This window comes from Cetorhinus maximus, chromosome 14, assembly GCF_964194155.1.
Source record: "Cetorhinus maximus chromosome 14, sCetMax3.hap1.1, whole genome shotgun sequence".
NCBI classification, from domain to species: domain Eukaryota; kingdom Metazoa; phylum Chordata; class Chondrichthyes; order Lamniformes; family Cetorhinidae; genus Cetorhinus; species Cetorhinus maximus.
This window is the reverse complement of record NC_135892.1, coordinates 64,957,503-64,980,735: the sequence shown is the minus strand read 5'-3', so window position 1 is coordinate 64,980,735 and position 23,233 is coordinate 64,957,503. Positions and strand designations below refer to the sequence as shown.

Sequence of the window (23,233 nt, the reverse complement as noted above, 5' to 3'; positions counted from 1 at the left end):
ATTAGAGTATCTTCATCGCTTTTGTCTTCTCTCCAACTGGCCCACTCCATCCTTCTCTAGAACCATTTCACAACTTTTTCTGTCCACTTTTCCCAAGTTTGACATTTCAGCCCCACATACAACAACAACACTCCAAATCACAGTCTTGATAATTCTTTTCTTAAATTCTCTACTCATTCCTTTGCTGGACAATTCTTTATGTTTGACAAATGCATTGTTTGCCATGGCTATTCTAGCTCTGATTTATTTACGGAAGCCCATCCGCTGACAAGATGCTTCCCAAGTATGTAAGTTGTGATACCTGTTTCAGCTATTGCCTGTTTATCTTGACCTCTGCTTTCCCACAAGAGTGAGGAAGAAGTTCTCAAGATGAAGGAGTAGGAAAGATCATTGGTGAATATCATGAGAAAAAGGCTGCGAGATTGGATTGGCCCTATTCTAAGGCTGGGATTTTTTTAGCCCCACCCACCACCAGAATCTTCCGGTCCTGCCAAAAGTCAATGGCCTTTTAGCTAGCCGTCTGTATCCCCCCCGTGGCAGATCCTGCCAGGGCAGGGCCCGAAAGTCCCAGCCTAAGACATGAAAACTTGCTAAAGGAGGTGACTGAAGCAGGGATGTAGACCAAGAAGGAGAAAGAGAATGACGATATTAGACAACTTGAAATTGAAAATGGATGACTCCTATGATCAACTGAAGAGGAAACGGCATGATTGTGATGCATGGAGAAATGAACAGAGGGCCTGCCATAGGCTGATTATTACCACAGTAGAGTATACATTATACCTAGCTAGTATAAAATGTCTACAATGTTTAGATATTTGGGCAGTAATGCACAGCAAATTTCTAAATAAGATTTGTATATTTTAATGTAGTTTTGAATGCACAAGTTTCAGCTTCAAAATACAACCTAAAACAAAACGTAAGTGTAAACCATTTAAAAAATATATTTCTGGCTTTTCAATTATGTAAGTAAAATAATGGTGCTGTTAAAATCGCCATCTTTGTCTTCAAATCCCTTCTTAGCCTCACAGCCACCCCCTCCCTTTCTTTTGTAAACTTTTCCATCCCCACAGGCTTTCGGGCTCTTTTCACCCCTCCAATTCTGGCCTCTAGCGCATTCCAATTTTAATCGCTCCACTATTGGTGGTCTCGCTTTTTGCTGCCGTAACCACTCTTGAATTTCCTCCCTAAACCTTGCTGCCGTCTCTCATCCTTTACGACGGTCCTTAAAACATACTTCATTACCAAGCTTCTGGTCATCTGTCCTGATTTAAAAAATAAGTCCTTCTGTGTCTCAGGGTCAAAAAATGTTTTATTGATATCTCTCTTATGTACTTGGGATATATGTTAAAGGCACTATATAAATGCAAGTTGCTGTTGTTGTTAATTGTTATTGGGAGGTTTAAAGAATGATGAATTTAAAAGTTATTTTTAAAAAATTTTCCTTTGTCTCTTGTTCCTCTCTCTCAATGCAATGTTTCTTATCCTTTGTTTATCTTTTTATGGCTGATTTAATATTGAACGTACCCACTCTAATTTACACTTCTCAGTCCTTGCACTGTTTATTTCTCAATTCTTCAATCTGATTTGCTAAGGAAATATAATTGGTAACCTTTTTCATTCAAGATCCCACATGGCCTGCATCCCTCACTGTGACATCAGCTTGCACTTTCAGCAACTTAATGGACCAAAGAGGTTTTCAGTTGAAGGATGCAAAGGCAAGTCAAACCAATGACAGATACCATTAGATCCCAAAATCGGGCGCATTATGCCCACCAGGCATAAACATTTCAATGTGAGAGAAGGGTCACGTGGAATTGTGTTCATAACAAACCAGATTAAAATAGGGCATGTGGTCCCAAAGCAACCAATGGACTATACGCCAACAAAGCTTCCTTCAAAAGGGGTCAAAAATACTGAAATCTGGTTAGCTCTTACACAAATCAACAGTTACTGTGCTAACTAGAAATACAAACTAAATGCAGAAAAAAAACCTAAACTCCTCCGCAAGTGTTAGCAACTCCTGCAAACTGAAAATGGTACAAAATGGTTCAGCAGATATTCTGAATACAGTCAAATTCAGTAAAGTTTAATTTTTTGGAAAACATCTGCAAGCTCTTTATTTCCTCTGCCCCACCCCATGGTATACTTCACTCTAATTTTTAGCCAACTTTACCCAAACTTGGGATATGCTGTGAAAAGGATCCAGGGAGGGCTGCACACTCAGGATCATTCCTGTGCTAGCTTCTAGTTCTAATGCTTTTTTTCTTGAATAAAACATTCTGTTTTATAACTATATAAATGCTGACTGTTGGTTGGGGAGGGTAGGGGTTAATATTCGTTTAAGATTTTTACAACAAAGCAAAATAAAAAACCTTGCCAAAGTCTCAAAAGCTTATAAACATAGTTACAAGAGGGCTTCTTAATTTTGATTGTAGGACAGAACAGCTTTGTAATTCCATCTCCTACAGTAATCCCCGAGAGAAGTCAACACTCTTGCAAGTACAGGTATTGTATTTCGTAAATAATTTGCCAATATATTTATAGTTGTTATCACAAGCCACCACTTTCCTTCATCATGAGATATTTTACACCAAAACAGGTTAATGGGATTAAAGATCAAGTTGCAAACCAGAAATAGGAGGTAACCTTGGTGCTAAAAAGTGAGAAAATTAAGGCAATTAAGATCAGCAGATAAAAAGTACTGGAGAAAGTTAAGGGACGAAAATCTTACAAAATCCCAGTACCTGATGACTGACATCCTAGTGTTCTAAAGCTGTAGAGATAGTGGATGCGCTGGCTGTGACTTTTCCAGAATCTAGGGAATTTTGAACGGTCCCAGCAAATCGGAAGGTGACAAATGTAACACTGCTATTCAAGAAAAGGAGAAGGGAGAAAATATGGAACTACAGGCCAGTTAGCCTGACATCAGTTGTCAAGAAGATTCTGGGATCTCTGAATAAGGAAATCTTAACAAAGCACTTAGAAAATCATGGTCTGATCATACAAAGACAGCATTGTTTTATGAAAGGGAAATCATATTTGACAAATTTATTAGAGTTTTTGAGAATGTAACTAGTACAGTAGATAAAGAGGAACCAGTAAATGTAGTGAATCTGGATTTCAAAAGGCATTCAATAAGGTGCCACACAAAAGGTTAACAGGCAAGATAAGGGCTCATGGATTTCAGGATAATATATTAGCATGGATATAGAATTGGTTAACAAACAGGGAGAAGTGATAAATGGGGAGTTTTCAAGTTGGCAGGCTGTGACTATTGGAGTACCGCAAGGATCAGTGCTGGGGCCTCAGCTATTTCCGGTCTATACTGATGAGTTAGATGAAAAGGCAGAGTCATGTATCTAGGTTTGCTGATGATACAAAGCTAGGTGGAAATCTAAGCTGTGAGGAGGATACAGAGAGGCTGCAAAGAATATAGACAGGTTAAATGAGTGGGCAACAAGTAAAATGTGGGGAAGAATGTGGTTGCAAGAATAGAAAAGCAGAATACTTCAGGTGTGAAACTTGTAAATGTTGATGTTCAGAGAGATTTGAATGTACTCATTCAAGGAATAAAGGTAGTATCTAAGTATAGCAAGCAATTAGGAAGGCAAATTGCATGTTGGCCTTCATTGCAAGGGGATTGGAGTTTCTGGGATAAAGAAGTCTTGCTACAATTGTACAGGACTTCGGTGAGGCCACACCCAGAATACTGTGTGCAATTTTGGTCTTCATATTTAAGAAGGATATACTTGCATTGGAGGTGGTACAGGTCCCTGGGATGAGAGGGTTGCCCTATGATGAGAGGCTGAGTAAATTGGGCCGATATCGCCTGGAGTATAACAGAATGAGAAGTGATCTCAATGAAACATGCAAGATTCTTAAGAGGCTCGTCAGGGTAAACGCAGAGGCTGCTTCTGCTGGCTAGGCAATCTAAAACACAGGGGCACAATCTCAGAATAAAGAAGTGGGCAATCGTTTAGAACTGAGAGGAGAAATTTCTTCAAAGGGTTATGAATCTTTGGAATTCTCTTCCCCAGGAGTTTGCGGATGTTCCATCGTTGAATATATTTAAGGCTGAGATAGACAGATTTTTGGTGTCTCTCTCTCAGGGAATCAAGGTATATGCAAAGCGGGCAGGAAAGTGGAGTGAGCCCAAGATCAGCCATGTAAGCTCGAAGACTGTATGATCTACTCCTGCTCCTATTTCTTGTTTTCTCACATTAAGCAGTTTTACCTTTCATGAATTTAGATCCTTGATCTTCAATCACTCTGGTGACACATGAATGTCCACTTTCATTGCCAGGAAAAACAACAGCCAGTTTCTCTTGGGGCAGGATCTTCTGGTCAGCGAGCGGGGGCAGGGCCCGCTCGCCGACGCGTAAAATGACGCGGGGCGACGTTGGGTGGAACTCCCGACGTCACCCCACGTCATTTCCATTTTCAGGTCGGTGGGGGCGCAGCTGAGTCGGATGCGCGCCCGCCGACCTGTCAACAGCCTATTAAGGCCATTAGAAAACCAATTCAGCTCATTACTGGACCTGCCCATCCGACCTTAAGGTTGGTGGGCAGGCCAGGAGCCCAGGCAGGTTTGTGAAAAAAACATGAAACCTGGCGGGATGAGGTTTCATGAGGATATTTAAATTTTAATGAAAGGTTTATTTAAAAGTTATGGACCTGTTCCAATTCATGTGACAGTGTCACATGAGGGGACATGGCAGGGAAAATTTTTAAACTCCTTTATTAAAAGTTGAAAATCTGAGCCGATCTCCCTGAGGCAGCACTTTGCCTCAGCGGGATCTGTGCACTATTTCACGCGCATGCGCGAAAGAGCGCACTCCCGGCTGAAGGAATCCCCCACCCCTGTCCACACAGGGAGCGCATATCCTGGCGGACATCACGCTGGGCCAGCCTTAATTGGCCCACCCACTTAGAATGGCGGCATGCCCCCAAACGGGGGTGCCGATCAGGAACCCGTCCACTCGCGCCCACTCCTGCTCTTCAACTCCGACGGAGGGGAAAATTTTGCCTTTGATTTCCATTTCCAATATTATCTGATTTTAAAGGGTTCAGATCTTTGATTTGTTGGATCATGTCTTTTTCATTTACCTTGAGGTCTATTGTCATTTGGCCTTACAGAACAACCAGATGATTAATTTATTGAATAAGAAAAAAAAGCTTGGTATGGAGGTCTGCCTCATGTCCATGAATATAAAAGGTCAATGGTGGTTTACAATGGAAAGTGAGATGACTCCCAAAATCCAGAAAAGGGAGGTTATTACCATGGGATAGGGCACTTTATCTGAAAAGAAAGTCAGAATCAAGCCTCATCAGCTTAACTTAGATGCAGAGTAAAGCTCCTTCCATTCTATCTCAATATGCAATGACAAAAAACATGATTTTTTTTTTGTATTTCCCACAGCAGACAATCTAAGGTCCATTAATTTATTGATAATTCTAATTTGGGAAAAATTTTACACTCTGTACTCAAAGGAATGTAGCAACAATAGTAGATCATTCAGCCCCATGAGCATGTTCTGCCATTCATATGATCATTGGCTGATGTGTATCCTAACTCTATTTACTTGCTTTCACTCCATATCTCTCAATACCTCAGCCATTTATCTCTCAATTTAAAATGATTCATTGAGCTAGCATCTAGTTCCACACTTCTACTACTCTTTTTGTAAATTAGTCTCCCCTAACTTCTCTCCTGAATGACGAGGTTCTGATTTTATGTTTTGTATCCCTTTGTCCTAGACTCCATCAGCTGAAAGACATTTTTTGCTATCAAACCCATCAATTCCTGTCAAAATCCTAAAACCCTCAATCGAAATCACCCCTTGACCTCTTACATTCCAAGAAATATAAACCTAGTTTATGTAATCTTTTAATTTAACCACTGGAACCCTTGTAACATTCTGGTGACTCTGACCTTTCAAAACTAGTGCATTTTTTCTAATGGTGTAGTGTCCAGAACCGTACACAGTACTTCAGCTGTAACAAAATCTCCCCTTTATACTCCAGCCTTCTAGACATAAAAGCTAACATTCCATTAGCCTTTTTGATTATTAGGTGCTAGATTATGAATGTCAAAATCCATCGCATTTAGCATTTAAACCATTAGTTTTGGCTGAACTTTATGATGCTCTAGCCCACAGTGCCGCCACAGGCTTCCCATTTGCCATCCCCACCAATGCACCACCTCTCCCCAATAAAAAACACTAAAATCATTAATCTTGTGACAATAGAACTGGTCTTTTCAGACAAGCACTATTGTTTTATTAAATTATTATTTTTTTTGTCATAAATACATTATTTTGTACATGCTTCATTACAAAAAAAATGTTCAATGTTTGCTTGCAAACTATTTATGGGTTTGCAATAGTACAAATTTGTCAAAGTTACACATTTTTATAGCTTTACATTTAGCATTTTTATATACAACTGTTATTTTACGGAATGTTCTTCAAAACAATCTTAGCTAATGCCTCACACTGAAGAAAATCTGGGCCTGTTGGGGGAAGCAGTAGCTCAACCCTCCTGGTGCCGCCCTCACTTTTCATTTCCCCCATCTTCCCCGCGTCACACTCCTGTTTCCTCTTAACAAAAAGGAATATGCTAGCCAATAGTTCCTAAATCAGTGCAAAAGGAGCTTTCTGTTTAAAAAAAAATTATGAAGCAGCAGTTCTCTTACAAGTGGAGTTAAAAAACTTTCATTCCCTTTTAATTCAAAGAGAGATTTCAAATGTTAGAAATTCTTGAAAATTTCAGTTTCAAGTTTTATAAACTTGAAATGCAAACTCCCACAATTTAACATTCACTCAGCTGCAGCAGACTGTGATCCTTTACATATTGCTTCATCTTCTTCATCTTCGCATTCTGAACTTTATATCCCAATCGGTAAATGGTGATGAAGTATTTGCAACCTGAATGAGGAGATAGAAACAGATTCAAAATGTTGGAAGAATTAGTAAAGTTCAATAAGATGTATGCACAAATCTTTATTAGCACAGAAAATAGAGGCCAACAAGCCCAAGCTGTTCTTCTGTAACCCACAACAGCTGGATCACTCCCACTTCATTCCAAGGTGAGGCTCAGGAAATAAAACACTCGGAATTTCGGAGTTTCAGAAAAAAAAAGTTATGTTACTTTATTCAAATGTAAGTACTGAGAATTTCCCATGCTCATTAACCCAAACCTTCAGTATAAGAATACAGATGGATAAGACAGGAATGCAGTCTGCTTTCTAATCATTCTTCCACTCTGACTGTGAAAGCCATAAGTAGTAGAAAGATTCTTGCAAAGAGAGAACTTTTTTTGTATCATTTCAGTAGCGGTGTCATCCAAAAAATATGCTTACATTAACAAAATTGCTCATGGCTAGTTACTTCAAGTTTTACGTGTTACTTAATTACAAATAGCAGCAGTCTGAAGGAGAAAATGCTTTGGCAATCTGCGTCGATGTCGATAGCTGGTTAAATAAATTGATCTTTAGACTGTGAAAAGATGTTTACAATTGTAAAATAAACAGGATGTTACATTTTATTTGTCCGTCTGATTTACAGTGTAACATATTTTAGCCACAATTTAGAGATAAGATTTGTTGCAGACTCTGCATTTCAGTTTTACAGTTTACTCTATTGTTTTTAAAACAGAAAATTACTTTTAAGGTTAGTTTGTTTCCTCAACCAATTTTAGATATATGCTTTGACATCCTATTATTTTTCCAATCTTCTCTTATAACGAATTTTATGATCTTTAGCAAACATCTAATCTAATTCAACTGATTGACAGGAATGTTTGGAGGGGAAGGGTGGGGGGGGACAAAGGGGGTGGAAAAGAGAGAAAGAAAGAGGGCAAAGGTAACTGGGGACAGCATGAAGATGGTTAAAATAATAAAAATTATATATGTGATGAGATGATGACATTTTTGAACAAAGGCCTGAGGTAAACTGCTCCATAGTAGGAGGTGACGAGAAAAATCAAGCATTTTTCAGTATACGAGGATGTTGTGAGAAGCAAAACACATAAGACAGTACAATACATTGCAGGAAAATTTAGAGGGGCACTAACCTCAACTAGATGTCTAGGAAGGACAAGGGCTATTGCCATGGAGAATCAAGAATGTTGATTAAAGTCAGGCCATGAATAATGCGGAGATGCAGGGCAAAGCAAGAGGACGTAGCAGACATGGCTAATAAGAACCGGATGCCTCAGAGATGTGATGATTTATGATCCAATAGCTTGTGTTTGGATGATGATCACAATGGCGATAGACATGGAGAAAAACAGATTAAAGGCCATGATGATTGCAATACAGGAATGGTCCAGGAGATTCTACCCTGTAGTTCACCTAGCTTACCCATGGGCCTCTTGTGTACATACGTGGCTGTAACCTGTATTCAGTGCAACTATGCTGGGAATTACACCCACTAATGGAACAAAGTTCCAAAGCTCCTCAGCTCCACTGATCTATGCAGGTCTGTGAAGATCCCATGACTACCTCTAGATATTACTTATGATCATAGTAGCCTTTCCTGGCACTTTGCACAGTAAAATGGACAGAGAGAGGAGAAAAATAGATGGGTGGGGGAGTGTGTGTGTGTGTGGGGAGAGAGCACGCACGAGAGAGCGTGAGAACAGGTGAAAATATAAGCACAGTAAGGTGGCTGGGAAGGGGGTGAGGAAGAATCATTATATAAAATAAATTTATAAAAGGAACTCCTAATTAAAAGTGTTAAAAAGAGCTCCCCATGACTCAGTTAAATGTAGCATATAATGGACCAGATTATCCGATCCCTGCTGATGAGTGTATTGCTGCTGTCTCCGGAGATCAGTGTGTGCTTTACCTTTTGAGCCGGGACCTCTGATCCCAGCTGGAACATTGAAGGCTCGGCGCAGTGATCCAGGAGAAAACTGGCGAATTGAAAAAGTGCAGAGGACACGCCTATTTTTACAACGTCAGCTGCCATATTCAGGCAAGTTTTTAAAAGGACTCAAGCCTTTCAGTGGGTGAATGGGTGGCTGGGTGGTTGGTGGGATGGGGGCAAGGTCAGGGGTGGGGAGTGGTAGTCAGGTCAGGTGTGGTAGTCAAGTCAGAGGGTGCAATTGGGGGTTGGTTGTTGTGGTGGGTTGAGTTACACAAGAAAAAAAAGTGTAATGTTTCCTGTGCAAGTATCTGGGTAAGTAACATGCACCTAGCCCAAGTCTCCGACCTGAGGTCAGTGGAAAAGGCTTTTGCGTAGTCTCCATGTGGCACAATAAGCCCATCATAAGTTTTAATGTCCCGGGAAATTACAGCAATTGGCATTAAAGACCAGCGAGAAAGGGAGAGAATACATGTGGTCAGCCAGCAACATCTGTGAGTAGCACATTTGTGGCTGCAGTGAGTGGATTTATCTTAAACACCCATTTTTAAAAATATTTAAACTTTTGTGGCTTTAAATATATTTCTTTAGAATTATAATAAAATAAGGACTCTTTAAGTAATCAGATGTACTAGTACATCCAAAGTTTAATTATAAAAGAAATTGCCATAGACAATTTGGCACCAACTTACCAAAAGTTTCAAACGTTAGCAAATGGCTGTGAGTTCAACTCAAACTAAGTAGATGGAAGACTGGCTATAAATGAGGGCTCAAGCAACAAGCATAACCTTTTGCTGCAACTCCAGCATAATGACTGGATGGTTCCACAAGAGTTTAAATATTAGTTCCAGCTACAGCTGAGAAGTTCAGGCCTTCATTCACAAGGCTTTCAGAAGGATAATACAACTTCAGTTTGAGATTCCATGAGCTGCACATTTTGCTTCTCACCACTTTTCTAATTTAACTATTCAAAAAGTTTGAGCAACAGCATCTTGTAATTATAGATTTAGTGCCTTAACATAATAAAACATTCCAAAGCACTTCACAAAGGCATTATAAAACAAAACATGGCACTAAGCACACAAGGCACTATTAGAGCAGATGACCAAAAGCGACAGAGATAGACTTTGAGAAACGTCTTAAAGGAGGAAGAGAGGTAGAAAGATGGAGGTTTAGGGAAGGAATTCCAGAACTTAGGGCCTAGGCAGTCGAAGGCACGGTGAGGTGAGGGTGTTCAAAATTGGTGATGCTCAAGAGACCTGAATTAGTGGAGTGCAGATATCTCAGAGGGTTTTGGGGCTGGAGGAGATTACAGAGTTGGGAGGGGCATGGCCAGGGAGAGATTTGCAAACAGGGATGAGGATTTTCAAGTCAAGGCCTTGCTTAACTGAAAGCCAATGTAGGTCAGAGAGAACAGGGTTGAATGGGATTTTGTTAAGTTAGGACACGAGGAACAGAGTTTTGGATGACCTGAAGTTTTTGGAGTTTATGTGGGACCTTATCTTTAACACTATGGGCTTTAACTTTGCAAATAAGTCTGACTCCACATACATAATATTGGCCGAAAAATGAGATTTTTAGTTTACCTTTCCCCGTTAGGATTCCTGCAATCACTGCTTTCCTACAAGCATAGCTCTCATTTTCTTCAAAATCCCTATGTGCTCGAAATTTGCTGAAATGAAATGCAGGCCACCAATCTTGTCTTAACTCCCATTGCTCTTTGATCCAGTCAGAGTGACCCCTAAAGGGACAGAAAATAATAACACTAAAATATGATCAAAAATCATCCAAATTGTTTTCAAACTCCACTGTTTATGATATTAAAATGAGCCAGAAAGTCATGGCTTCAAAGCTCACTCCAAAGACTTGAGCACATAATATAAACTGACACACTATTACCATGACTATAAATTATTTATAAGGCAACTTTAAAATAACAAAACATCCCAAGGCCCCTCATAGGAGCGTTACACGGCAGAATGTGCCACTGGTACACATAAGGTTATATCAGATTTGACCAAAAGCGTTGTCAAAGAGATAGATTTTAAGGAGCATCTTAAAGGAGGAAAAAGATTGAGAGAAGCAAAGAGATTCAGGGAGGGAACTCCAGAGTTTAGGGCCTTGGCATTTGAATTCTCAGCCACCAATTGTGGAGCAGTTAGAATCATTGATGTTCAAAAAGCCAGAATTAGAAAAGTGCAGCTATCTTGGAGATAGGGAGGAGTGAGAAGGGAAAGTTTACTTCCCAATCTTCCAGCCCTAGTCAGTGTACTCCAGGCCCTAACCACTCCCATAAGCAGTGACTGAGCTCAGCTGCCCCAGATTCTTTGCCGTACTTAGACCACAACCTCCATAGCCTATTCTTCAGAATTATTCTGAAGTCCAGTCCTCTCCCATGCCCACCCATGCTGCAGAACCCCTCCTCTCACATCAAATCCCAAACCTCACCTCCCCTGCTCAATAATCACACTTCAGAGCTAACTTCTGTCTCAATTGCCCATGCTGCTGCACCTCATTGCCCTATTCTGCATACTCTAGCCTTAAGGTGAGAGATAGGTACAGTGTGAATAAGAGGGATATATGTGAAAGCTAGAGTATAGTTAGGCATAAAGAAAGGAGAGACTCTCAATACCAAAAAGGTGAAACCTTGAGGAGTGTGTAGGACAGCCGTAGGGAGAAGCTGGAGGGTGCGTTGGGGTGCAGGGGCAAAAGAGAATAGATGAAGATTTTTAAAAATACTAGAAGAATTAACAAGAGGGGAAATAGGGATGTGAATACAAGGAGACTTTTTTTTTGTCTGTATGCATTATTACTAAAGATCACCTCTAAGTGTTGCACCAGGCAAATTACAAAGTCCCACCAGTCAATTTAATATCATGGAAAATGCAATCATATTTTCAAAATGTCTCTCAATCTCCACTACGGGATTAGAACAGTTTCCTGGAGTTGGTCCTAGTAGCAGCAGCACTAAAGGGTCATCCCAAATGTGCAATTTGAATATCACCATTAAAACAGATGGTGATAACCGATGTGGTTAATTTTTAAAACATTTAAGTTTAAATAATGCATTTTTGCATTTTAATTATTCTACAGATCCAGAAATAAAACTACCAAATTTGAACACATCTTGAATATTTCATCTAAAATTCCTATTTCAATGTTTTACAACTTTCCTCCTCCTCATTACATTCATTTGCAGATAGTTGAAGACGGCACCAGTGAGTTCCATACACAACGATTTCAAGAACTGAATATATAGATATGGAAAAGCTGGAACTCCTGTTGTTGGTTATTTTTTATACTTTTTGTCTATTCTGCATTTATGCAGATAAGTTGCTTTCACCATTTAAAAAAAAACGGAGTCTGGATCCAACTTTGTATAATGTGGCCTCAGTGTAGAAACATCGGGCAGAACTTTGCCCCTGGCGTGCTGGCTTGGCAGGAGCAGACAGGAATCCGACTGCAGCCCGCGATCGGGCCCGGAATGCAATTTCACACTGGCGGGCCAATTAACGTCCGTCCAGCGCGAAACGCGAGCAGGGGGGAAGGAGTGTGAGCTGGGCGAGCATGACCTTCATGCATGCGTGTGAGTTCCGCTACATAATCTCCTTGAGGCAGAGCGATGAAGGTATATGAAAAAAAAATTGAAAAATAAAAAAATGTAACATAAGCAGGAACATGTTATTAATTAAAAATTAATGTTTTCATTTTATTTTTCCTTGCTTTTGGAAACCTCATCCTGCCCGTGGATGAGGTTTCCAAAAAAAGTGCAAAGGCTGCTTGGCGTTTTCGCCTGCCCGCCAACCATTAGGTCGGACGGGCAGCGGAAAGTTTATTTTAATCAACTTTTTGATGGCCTTAATAGGCCTTTTAATTGTCAGCGGACGTACGCCAGACTCTGCAGCGCGCCTGCCAGCTGAAATATCGCGCATGTGCAGGATGACGTCGGGGCGCTCACCCGGTCTCATCGCGCGTCATTTTACGCTCGGTCGGGTCGGGCGCGCGCCTGCCAGCTGAGCAAAAATTGTTAAAGGGATTCAGGTTTGAACTTCCTTATGTACAATCAGCAAGTTTTTCCCAGCCCTCAGCAGTAGTAGCTAGAGATGAGTCACCAATTTAAGAACTGCATCAAATGAAGCAACAGAATTTGGAAGCTTAAGAAGAGGAGATCTATCAAGAAGAGGAGATCTATCTTAAGGAAAATATTCAAAGTTATGCAGCAGGTGCTTTGGTCAGCACCTTAGGGAGTATTACATTGCTAAACCATCTCCAGCATCATGACACTTCAAAAGCTAACATTTTTGGATCTATAAAATCCTATAAGTTAGTCAAAAAATCTTTACCTCCATTCTAATTGTCTAAGTCAGTGCATTAACTTGGGCTGACAAGGCAGACACTTAGGCCCAGGTTTTCACCATGACGGGGAGGCTCTCCATTGTGGCAAAAATAGCGCAAGTGCCTGAAAATCAGAAGTCCCACCACCAAACATGGCACATCCCATTTAAACAGGGGCAGGATTGGGGACCAGGCACGTTTTGCGCATGCATAGTTTACAGAAGCAGCTGGTCATTTAAATCATCGTTTGCCTGCAGTGGGATTTTGGTAGGCCAGGAGTGTGATACCTAGCATGTGCATACTAGAACAGGTAAGAGCAGATCTGAACATTGTGGAATCATTTGGATAACTCTGGAGAGGTATGGTACCCCTTTGGATATAGTCCCAGGGCACAATTGGGGGAGGTCAGGTGCCCTCTGGCATATTAAAAGTAAGCATAAATGTGTGTAAAGAGTGCATAAACCCATTACTGTCAAGCTCATTGGAAATGTCAACAAACTAAAAATCAACTGTCCAAACTGTCAGAGGCACCTGTCAAAGGGAGCTGTCAAGACATTTAAAGGTCCAGCCCTTTTAATTCTTTAAAAGAAAAATGTCTGCAGTGTTAGGGAAAAAAATAATTACTTGCTATTTCACTCTCTCTGTTCTCATAACCATGAGGGTTTCCATTACTGGATTAGGGCTGCATGACTTGACTTCACAACCATCCATTTTCACAATGGGGTGCTTGCTATTTCATGGTCTGATTGACAGTTACTAGTGGTTATGGACTCTTTGATATGGGACTATGAATTCCAATGCTTGTTGTTATAAGGGGCTCTACACTTGAATTAAACGTGTGTTGTTTTCAGGCTTTATGTAGCTGAAGGAATATAAATGCAGTAAATGAGTTTTTATGAATCAGAGCATTTATTTCGAAACAGTGAAGTCAGCAATCGACACTTAGAACTTTATTTTATCTCATCTCTGCATGGGTCCTGAGGTCTGCCCATGATGGATAAGAGGTGAGCTGGCATGGTGGGCATAAGGGCAAAGGGTGCTATTCTAGCCCACACTTGCCTGCTTTCTAGTTCTCTGCAGCTTCTATAAAGCATTGCTAGGATTCAAAAGTGAAGTCTCTCCTTTGCCACTAATACCCTAAGAAATTTTTAAAACAAAAGTCAACTACATGACTGAACATTTTATGGGATTAATTTTTATCCTGATTGCAATTTCTGATTGTACAACACTTTGCCAATCTGTAAGATTGTGAGCGAACATACCATTGGCAAGCATCAGTAAAAGCCTACAAAAGGAATAAAATAGTTGCTGCTTTTCCAAGCGTACATACTCAGCTATAGCTTTCTTCATCTGTTTTATTAAACATTTCCAAGTGCGGTAGTTTTCTTTCCAACTAGGGAAATCCAGAAGACAGAAAAGGACACCCAGTGCTTCCTTATGATGCTTCATTTTTTCTGAAAAGGACCAAGAGCACATGGAATAGCAGAGTGAAAGATTCCTTTTAACCAACTTGGTTCACAGTTCAAAAGTGTCACCTTCGTCAGTAGGGAGCATTCTTATCTCTGAGTCAAGTAGTGAGTTCAAATCCCGATTATACACCGCTTTTCAGCACAAACAGTTTTTACCAAAATATTTACCTGATTGCAGCAGTAGTGAATTAAATTCCAACATCAGTTCATGGGAAGGAACCAGCTGATACAATATCTAGAGATTCAATACAAACATTTAAGACTGTTAGCTGAAAAGAGCACAGCAGGATGCACATATTCAAATCTCCCTTTATTTTATGTTATATATGTATTTTGAAACCAGAAGGTCACAAGGCTAACAATTTCCTATTAATTGTTGCATTACAAGCTTGCTGAAAGCATATGCCACACAGGAACTTTTCAAAGGCCTGCTGCTTCCACAACAGCTCACTTGTACTCAAAGATGAAGAGTATATGTCCTGACTAGTTAGCAGTCAGGGATGTACATTTCCACTGGGGTCCAAGATCCTGGTTTCTGGGAAAAAAAACTTGAAGTTTCATGAAACATGTTATGGAATAAAACCAAGGAAAATTGTCCAATTGTCATTAAAGAGAACCAAGGATGTTTAATTGTCTAAATCCTGCAGTGAAGCACAAGATAAACCCTTGTAAGATAGTTGAGAATGTGGTTAACCAAGAGTTGCAGTATCTACAGGTGTATTTTGCACTTCTGCCCAGGATGCCATGGATGATTAGTGGGGGTACAATCAGTATCATTGGCACCTCACTCCTGAGATTGCTAGCTCCATCCTTGAATAAATGGTCCTTGGAAAGGAGTGGCAGAGCTAATCTCTGGCCACACAAGTGGTCCACAAGCTTCCACTAGAATCTGGACCTCTGGCCTTAAGCTGAACTTCCAACTCCAACTCAACCATGTCTCAAAAGGGTAGCACTCTAATCTTTGAGTCACAAGTTACTGAGTTCAAGTCCAACTTCAGGATTTGAGCACATGAAAAAAAAATCTAGGCTGACGTTCCAGTGCAGTACCGAGAGAGTGTTACACCTTCAGAGATGTCATCTTTCAGATGAGATATTAAACCAAGGCTCCATCAACCCTATCTGGTGGGTATAAAAGATCCCATGTCACTATTTCAAAGAAGAGCAGGGGAATTATCCCCATTGTCCTGACCAATACTTCCTGTCAGTCAATATCACAAAAACAGATTATCTGCCCATTATCACATTACTGTTTGTGGGAGCTTGCTGTGCGCAAATTGGCTGCCAAAATTCCTAAATTACAACAGTTACTGAGTACTTCACTGGCTATAAAGCACTTTGAGATGTTGAGCAGTCATGAAAGGCGCTATATAAATACAAGTCTTTTTTTTCCCAAACAAATGCAGTAAACATTCTCCAAAATAGTTATCAGATGAGCTACATAAAAGTGCAACAGTTAAAATAAAGAAAACATTATTGCCTTATGTTTTAGCTTACAAAAAGATTGGCTAGGTTTGTAAATGTTTAGGTAATTTAATGTGTTTGGTGTGCAAGTTGACCCAGATCTTTCCCAGTCCCAGGCCTGAGATGTAGGCTAATTCACAACACTGGGATCTTACCAGTCACACGGGTTCTACCACCCTCAAAGCCCAGCCACTCAGCATAGGGAAATAAGCACACACCATATTTTCCCTGTTCAGCCCAGCTGCTAACTGATGGATCTGTGGCCCAGATACCTCCCCATGCAGAAAGCAGACCACAGCAGGTAGAAGAGGACTGACAATTCCATGCAGATAAGGCAACAGCTCTCAGTGCGCCAGACATTCCCTCCATCCCATACAGTGATTTCCCCACAACGTGGGGACTGATCAAAGAACTGACTGAAAACAAGCTTTAAAAGTTTGCAGTTAGATACTGCACAAGGACAAGCCCAAGAGCAGGAACAAATCAGCAGGAATATAAACACAGGTTTGTCATACGCCCAACTTGGTGTTATGTGGCAAATATGGTTTCTGTGCCCAAAGGAAAATGAAATAATACAGGCTATAAGTCAACTCAGATAAGTAAACCTTACCCTCAGTACTTTCAGCAGTTTTTTAGGTGAGGTGTGGTGTTTCTTCAGAAACTCGTACAAATACACATGTGCATTTGGGTTTGGCGGAAACCTGCTATTATAAGCGTAATCGTTTAACACCTTCAGGGCTTCTTCAAAACCATCATAAAAGTCAAGTAGCTGAAATCAAAAACAAGACGAGTTACCAACATTTACAATAAGGGATACAGTACCTATAGATCTTCAAATGAATTCCATGCAAAGATAGATTATCCACTCATGCACATTTGTGGCAGTTTTTGAAGAGCCAAACTTCAACCAACTAGCTAAGTAATCATTCTGTATCTTCTATAGACTTGAAAATAATACAGCATTGGAAGGGGGGAGCCTGTGTTGCAGCCAGCTGTCAGGACATCTTCGACAGCAATGACATTTAGACAGGGAACCTTTCAAAGACAAAGAATTGAGACCAGCGAGTATGATCCAAGAGATGGGAGCTGAAATTTCTAGCATAAATGCCAAAACAGAGCATGCATCTACATCTAAGGGATCGTAAAATACATGGAATTAAAAATGGTTTCCTCCTGGTCAGTGTGAACTCTCCATTACTCCTGATAGGAACAGATCATCTACTTCAGCTGACAGTGCTGATCAAGGTCCTAAAGGCGATCGAATGTGATCAGCACACTGAATTCAGAGGTGTTTGCGCTTGCAAGCTCAGAGTCATGACTTTCCACGTGGCCACACACTTCTGCAGATAGCCCTTGGCCCAGGTAAAGTGAAGAATATCAATTATTGCAGGCACCAAGTGACTGAAAACTACTGTCAGCAGAAATCTCCAAGAGTGAACTTTATTCTAGAGCAAGGGCATTCTAGAGTACAGCACCATGGGAAGGATATGACATGAGCTTTAGCTAATCGAGCAAGGGAGGAGATCTCACATTTCATGCTTCTCCTTATTACTGCACATGTATTATGGTAGTTTTTCTTAAAAACAAGATCCCAGCAGTTTCTCTACCATCACCCTATAAACCATGTTCTTAACCAAACGGCATTTCCAATATCCACTGCTGCAGCTGCCAAAGATAATGAGCACAACCTTGCCAAGCTAATCAGCAACACAATGGAAACTATCAGCCTGGCTCGAATTCCAGGACATTTAATCCACTGTTTGCTGCAGCACCAATTCAAAGAGTTGTACTGAAGTGGTTTGAAAGGTCTCTGTTGGATGTAAGATTCCAGTCTGTCTAACTGTGGATGCAAGCCTGTTAAGTAACTGCCGATCATGCTTAAGGAGAAGTCAAATCAGTTATGCATACTGTGCTTCAGCAGCATACTGATCCCAACAATGTGTGCCAGTATGTTTTCCCCAGAATCTAGCAATCTAGCTACATCCAATAGTGCATGGAGAACACAGAACGAAGATGAATAAATTCGCTAAAAACTTTCATATACTCAAGGGCTGCAAGTAAGTCAGAAAGCACCATCTAGTGGACGAGTGCATGCAAAATTAATGTTCAAAAAGCTAAATGTTTTCCACAAGTAAAGATTAAAGACAAATGAAAAAGAGGGGCAACATTTAGCTAAGTTGCTATCCCCACTTCAGTCAGAATTCAGTGTGTTTTCCTCTTTTGCAATTTCATAGCCTTCCTAGACCATGATCTGCAAGACTTTCTGCTCACTTTCCTGATCCCCACCTCCCCAGTATATTTCAGACAGAATTGTTTAAATAGCTAGCATTTGTGGCACAGGTTTTCCAATCATTCACTCAGGCTGTGAATATGGCATTGAACCAAAGAAAGAAATTACATTTATATAACATCTCTCATGACCTTAGGGCAACCCAAAGCATTTCACTCCCAATGAAGTTCTTCTTTGATGTACAGTCATTTCTGTAATGCAGGCAAACATGGCCAATTCACACACAGTAAGGTCTCACATTAAATGACAAGATAAATCACCAGATAATTTTGTGGCATTGACTGAGGGGTAAATATTGATCGGGACACCAGAAGACCTCCCCTGCGTTTCTTGGAATTGTGCCATGAAATGTTTTTGTCCATCAAAGACAGTAGACAGAGCCTTAGTAAAATGCTTTATACAAAAGGCGACACCCTTTGACAGCGCAGCAGTCATCTGGTATGACACCGAGTGACAGCCTAGATAATGTGCCCCAGTTTTTGGAGTGGGGCTTGACTCCTTGAATCTCTGACTGAGAGGTTAGTGTCCTACCACTTATCCAAGGCTAGTGAACAAATCACATCATTTCAACTGTTGGTCTTAGTTCAGATAGAAAATAACACTGGGGTAGTATTAAACTCCTTGCAAAACGCTACTAAAATAACAATGAAAACATTGAAGTTTTATAAGTTTTGTATTAAGCACCCAAGAGGACTGAAACTTACATTTACGTAACTGAGTATAAAGGGATCCCAAACACCAGGATGTTCTACAACATCGTGCAGACCAATAGAGGCTTGTCTGAAATAGTTGTGCATCTCTTGTGCTGTGCCTGAATCCACTGCATCATCAGCTAGTTTTAGAAAACAAAATATTACTTATTGTAAACAAGATAAAAGTTTGCATTTGTACAGCACCTTTAAATGAAACAAAGTCTCTGAAGGGGTTTCCCAGGGGCATAGTCAGACAAAACCAGTGCCAAGTCAAAGATAAAAATTCTTTGAAATGATGCATCAAGCAGAAACACATAAATGAGGGAGAGAAGGATTAAGGGAGAATTTTTGGAGAAGAATTGCAGAGATAAAGGTGTAAGGACAGGAAGAGAAGCCATTGTTAAACATATTCTGGCTCCAATTGGACAGGCAAGGGTGACAAGACGAATCCTATTGAGCTGCGCAGAGATGTGCTACAGGAGGATAGGGTGGCCGACGTGTTAAAGGCAGCAAAGAGGTAAAGGAGTACAAGGAAGGATGGTGCATCATGGTCACAATCAATGTTATTTATGACTTGAATTAGGGTTGTTTCAGTGCTGTGGTAAGGATAGAAACTTAATTGCGAGGATTAAACGTCAGGTTCTTTCAGTTCTCTAAAAATTAAACATGCAAAAGTACACAAAAATAGTAAAATCTAAATTTCACGTGGTTAAAGGTACAGTAGGAAAGAAGACAGACATGTTGCGGGGGGGAGAGGGGGTTGTGATTTTAACCTGAGACAAGCAGATTTGGGTTGGGTGGGATATATAAAAATCTCAAACCTGAACCTAACCTGTCTCAAATCTACCCACTTCGGTTTTTAAATGGAGGGGGGAATGTTGGAAGAGCAACCAACCCTCTCCCAGGAGGCAGGTCACTCACTTAAATATCTCAATGAGGCTGCACACCTCAGGTTTTACCGTAATTTTACACCGGCCAGTCAGATTTCACAGACCTCAGGAAACACAGCAGCCAGAGGGTTGGTGAAGACTGCTGGTTACAGCAGGCAAGTGCCTCTCCAGCACTGGGTCAAATGGAGCAGGAGCCCTCTGTTGCCCACCAACCCCCCCAACCACTCCCACATCCCTAACCCTCGCAAGTCACGATTTCCCAAGCCATGGCCTTGCGCCAACTCCACACGGCTCCCTAACTCCAGGTCTCTCCAATCTCTCCCGCAGTCCTCTGTGTTGCCAGGCTGTAACCAGTGCCAAACTGCCAGCCTCTCATTCCAACAAGCTGCGGTTGGGAAACAGAGACAAAAAATGTTGATTGGGCCCTGTCATTAAATTCAGACTGTCCTGAGGGGCCCCGACTGCAAAACTGCCCTCCCCCATCCCTACAAATACCAGGGTTATCACTTTTAAAATTTCAGTCTTGATAAGTGTACTTCAGTAGACAGACAGGCATTTACTGGATTTGGAAAATCCAATTAAAGGATTTCCTGTTATCTCATTAAAATGAAGCAAGTCAATAAGAGTAGCAACGTATGTTATGGCACCACAATCATCACTTACCATTCTCCTGAAGAGCACTATTCTTTTTAACCCATGTATAATAGTCAAGCAATGCCCTATAGCCCTGAATGAGTTTAAGCACTTTGTGCTGAGTTGCTGATTTTTCTCCATATCTCCATGTTTCAGCTAAAGACAGTTCCCGGTAGGCTTCATCCATCTTTCCATTGCACATCAGGTGAATAGCATGCTCCAAGCACACCTTGGGGAACAGAGAGAACAAGAGAGATTATATTTTACCAGGCGCAGCAAATTGAGCTGGTCAGCTAGCTGTTTGAAAAGGTGCACATGCATACTAGAGGGCTTATTGATAAATACGCACTGCCCAGCAAAGGTACTGAGTCATTAAGGTAAAGATGGTTCCAGATTTAAATTTTGATAAAGTAACTGATCTCGGCCATGTACTAAATATAGGTACTGCAACTGAACTCAGACTTCATGGTTACTGAATTTACATTCTGTAAAAATGTACCAGGCAAGAAGCCCTTTTATTAATGACCATAACAATGCTACAAATATTGATAATTGTCACAGGCTAGTCCATATTACATACGAGTCTGGAAACACACAGGTGTACCAGAAGATACTATAATCTAGTTGAACTATAATCAGCAATTCTGCTTCTGTTTAATACACAGGTGGTGAATTTTAGATTGCTTTTACTTTAAGAAAAAAAAACATTTTATGAAAAAAAGGGCAGTGCCTATCATTTGAGAACAACAGGATCTTAACATTCAGAATCTTTGATCCGATCACAATGCAGAGTCAAGTTAACTGCATTTTGAAAGTTCTTCACTGGCTGTAAAGCACTTTGGGATGCCAGAAGGTCATGAAAGGTGCTACATAAATCCAAGTCTCCTTTTTTAGTTACCTTCAGGTAATGTTTCACTCCAATACTCTTCATTTTCCCGGCAAATGAACTGGTGTCCTCAATACAGCTGTTGGGATGATGCTGAAGTATTGCAGTTCCCATTTTCCAAATTACCTAATGGAAAAAGACCACCAGTGCTATTTCAATATTTCTTTATTAAGCTTTCTCACAAAAATAAAAAAAAGCACAACCAACCAGATATAATATCAGCACCTTAGCAATTTCTTTACTGAAAAATCTTTCATTGCAAAATGTTTTCTCAAACAAAAAGTTTTTTTTTAAATATTTCACAAGATTATCAGTGAAAGGATACAGATATAATAGAGCAGGGGTCTGAAATTATAAAGGAATCACTCTGGGGCACACCTTACTTAACATCTGTTCACTTTTTATTTTTAGTTTGGTGCTGTATTAGTTACCATGTAACATGCAGTTATTATTTAATAATACTAGTTATACAGCTATAAACATTCAATCAAGTACACTTCCCCATGAAGAAGATTGAACTTTGTGACCAGATGCATTTTTGAAAGTAAGTTAATTTGTTAATGGCATAAAATGTACACAGCACAGAAAAGGCAAGTTAACGTCTATAGACCAAGTTCTGGCACTGGATGATCAACTATCTTTGTAATTCGAAGTATGGTTATTGTGTATAAGAGTAGTTCTCCCATGGTATTGCTCACATAGAGTCTGAGAGTCACTGACCTGTAACATGAGCTACCAAACCCTTATGAATCCTCCTCCTCCCTCACCTTCTCCCCCACCCAATCCCATTCAGAGCCCCAAAGAGGGGCAAATCGTATGAAAGAAACAACTTGTGAAAAGAGAACAGATCATACAGTGGGAATTAACAAAACCTCTACTTCAGGAACTAACAACATTGCAGGTCTGTTAAGAGTGTGCCAGTGTTAGCTTTCCTCTAGCAGCAGTGTCAGCATGGGGAACTGACACAACTGCTTTTCATTTGAATCAGCAATAGTCACTAATGGACCAATGCTTCATTTATAATTTACAGCAAAAATGGGCAATGAGGGGTATAATAAGAGTGCTGACTATGTTATGGATGATGAAATCCAGAGAATGCATAAATACCACCATGCCAATTCAAGAATTTGAATTCTGTTGAAGAAAAAAAACTGGAACTAAAAAGCTGATCTGTCAAAATGACCATGAAGTTGCCAGCTTGTCATAACAACCCAACTGGTTCACTAACGTCATTGGGAAGGACCCTGCTGTCCTTACCTTGTCTGGCCTTTTAATGGCTCCAGATCCACACCAGTGTGGTTGAATCTTAACTGTCCACTGAAGATGCCTTGCAAGGCACTCAGCTGTCAAGGATGCCTAACACCACCACCTTTCCAGGTCCACGCCAGGGACACCCACACTTTAAGTGTAGTGTCCGATGGTGGATTTTGTAATATTACAATGACTTTCCAGGGTATCCTTTACCTTACTGGCAGATTCCTGTTTTCTGGTAGTATTGTCTTCTAAGATCTGGAAGTAGTTTGTCATCAGTTCTGCAGCAGTCTGCCACTGGTGATGAAACATGGCATTCTGAATGCGACTCAGACAGGTTTCGACCGTCCTTCGGAAGCCAGTTTGTTTTCTGTCTTTGATACCTGTACACCAAAAGTGTAGCCTTAAAAATCGCATCGACTTTATAACTGAATGTCCACAGAACTGATCAAAGGT

General features: G+C 40.5%; 1 protein-coding gene across 3 annotated transcripts in view; it reads right to left on the bottom strand.

Annotated features, from left to right (window-relative positions):
- Window positions 1–6,239: 6,239 nt before the first annotated feature.
- The window catches only part of taf1a (TATA box binding protein (TBP)-associated factor, RNA polymerase I, A), a 29,128-nt gene continuing 12,134 nt past the window's right edge, over window positions 6,240–23,233 (bottom strand). For all 3 annotated transcript variants that reach the window (XM_078557007.1, XM_078557008.1, XM_078557006.1), the window contains exons 3-11: window positions 22,991–23,160; window positions 21,539–21,652; window positions 20,671–20,869; window positions 19,130–19,257; window positions 16,746–16,904; window positions 14,843–14,909; window positions 14,536–14,659; window positions 10,457–10,611; window positions 6,240–6,929 (exon numbers count right to left, since the gene is read on the bottom strand). In XM_078557007.1, coding sequence (XP_078413133.1) covers window positions 6,814–6,929; window positions 10,457–10,611; window positions 14,536–14,659; window positions 14,843–14,909; window positions 16,746–16,904; window positions 19,130–19,257; window positions 20,671–20,869; window positions 21,539–21,652; window positions 22,991–23,160 — 1,232 coding nt within the window. In that variant the 3' untranslated portion in view covers window positions 6,240–6,813. The remainder of the gene's footprint in view (window positions 6,930–10,456; window positions 10,612–14,535; window positions 14,660–14,842; window positions 14,910–16,745; window positions 16,905–19,129; window positions 19,258–20,670; window positions 20,870–21,538; window positions 21,653–22,990; window positions 23,161–23,233) is intronic.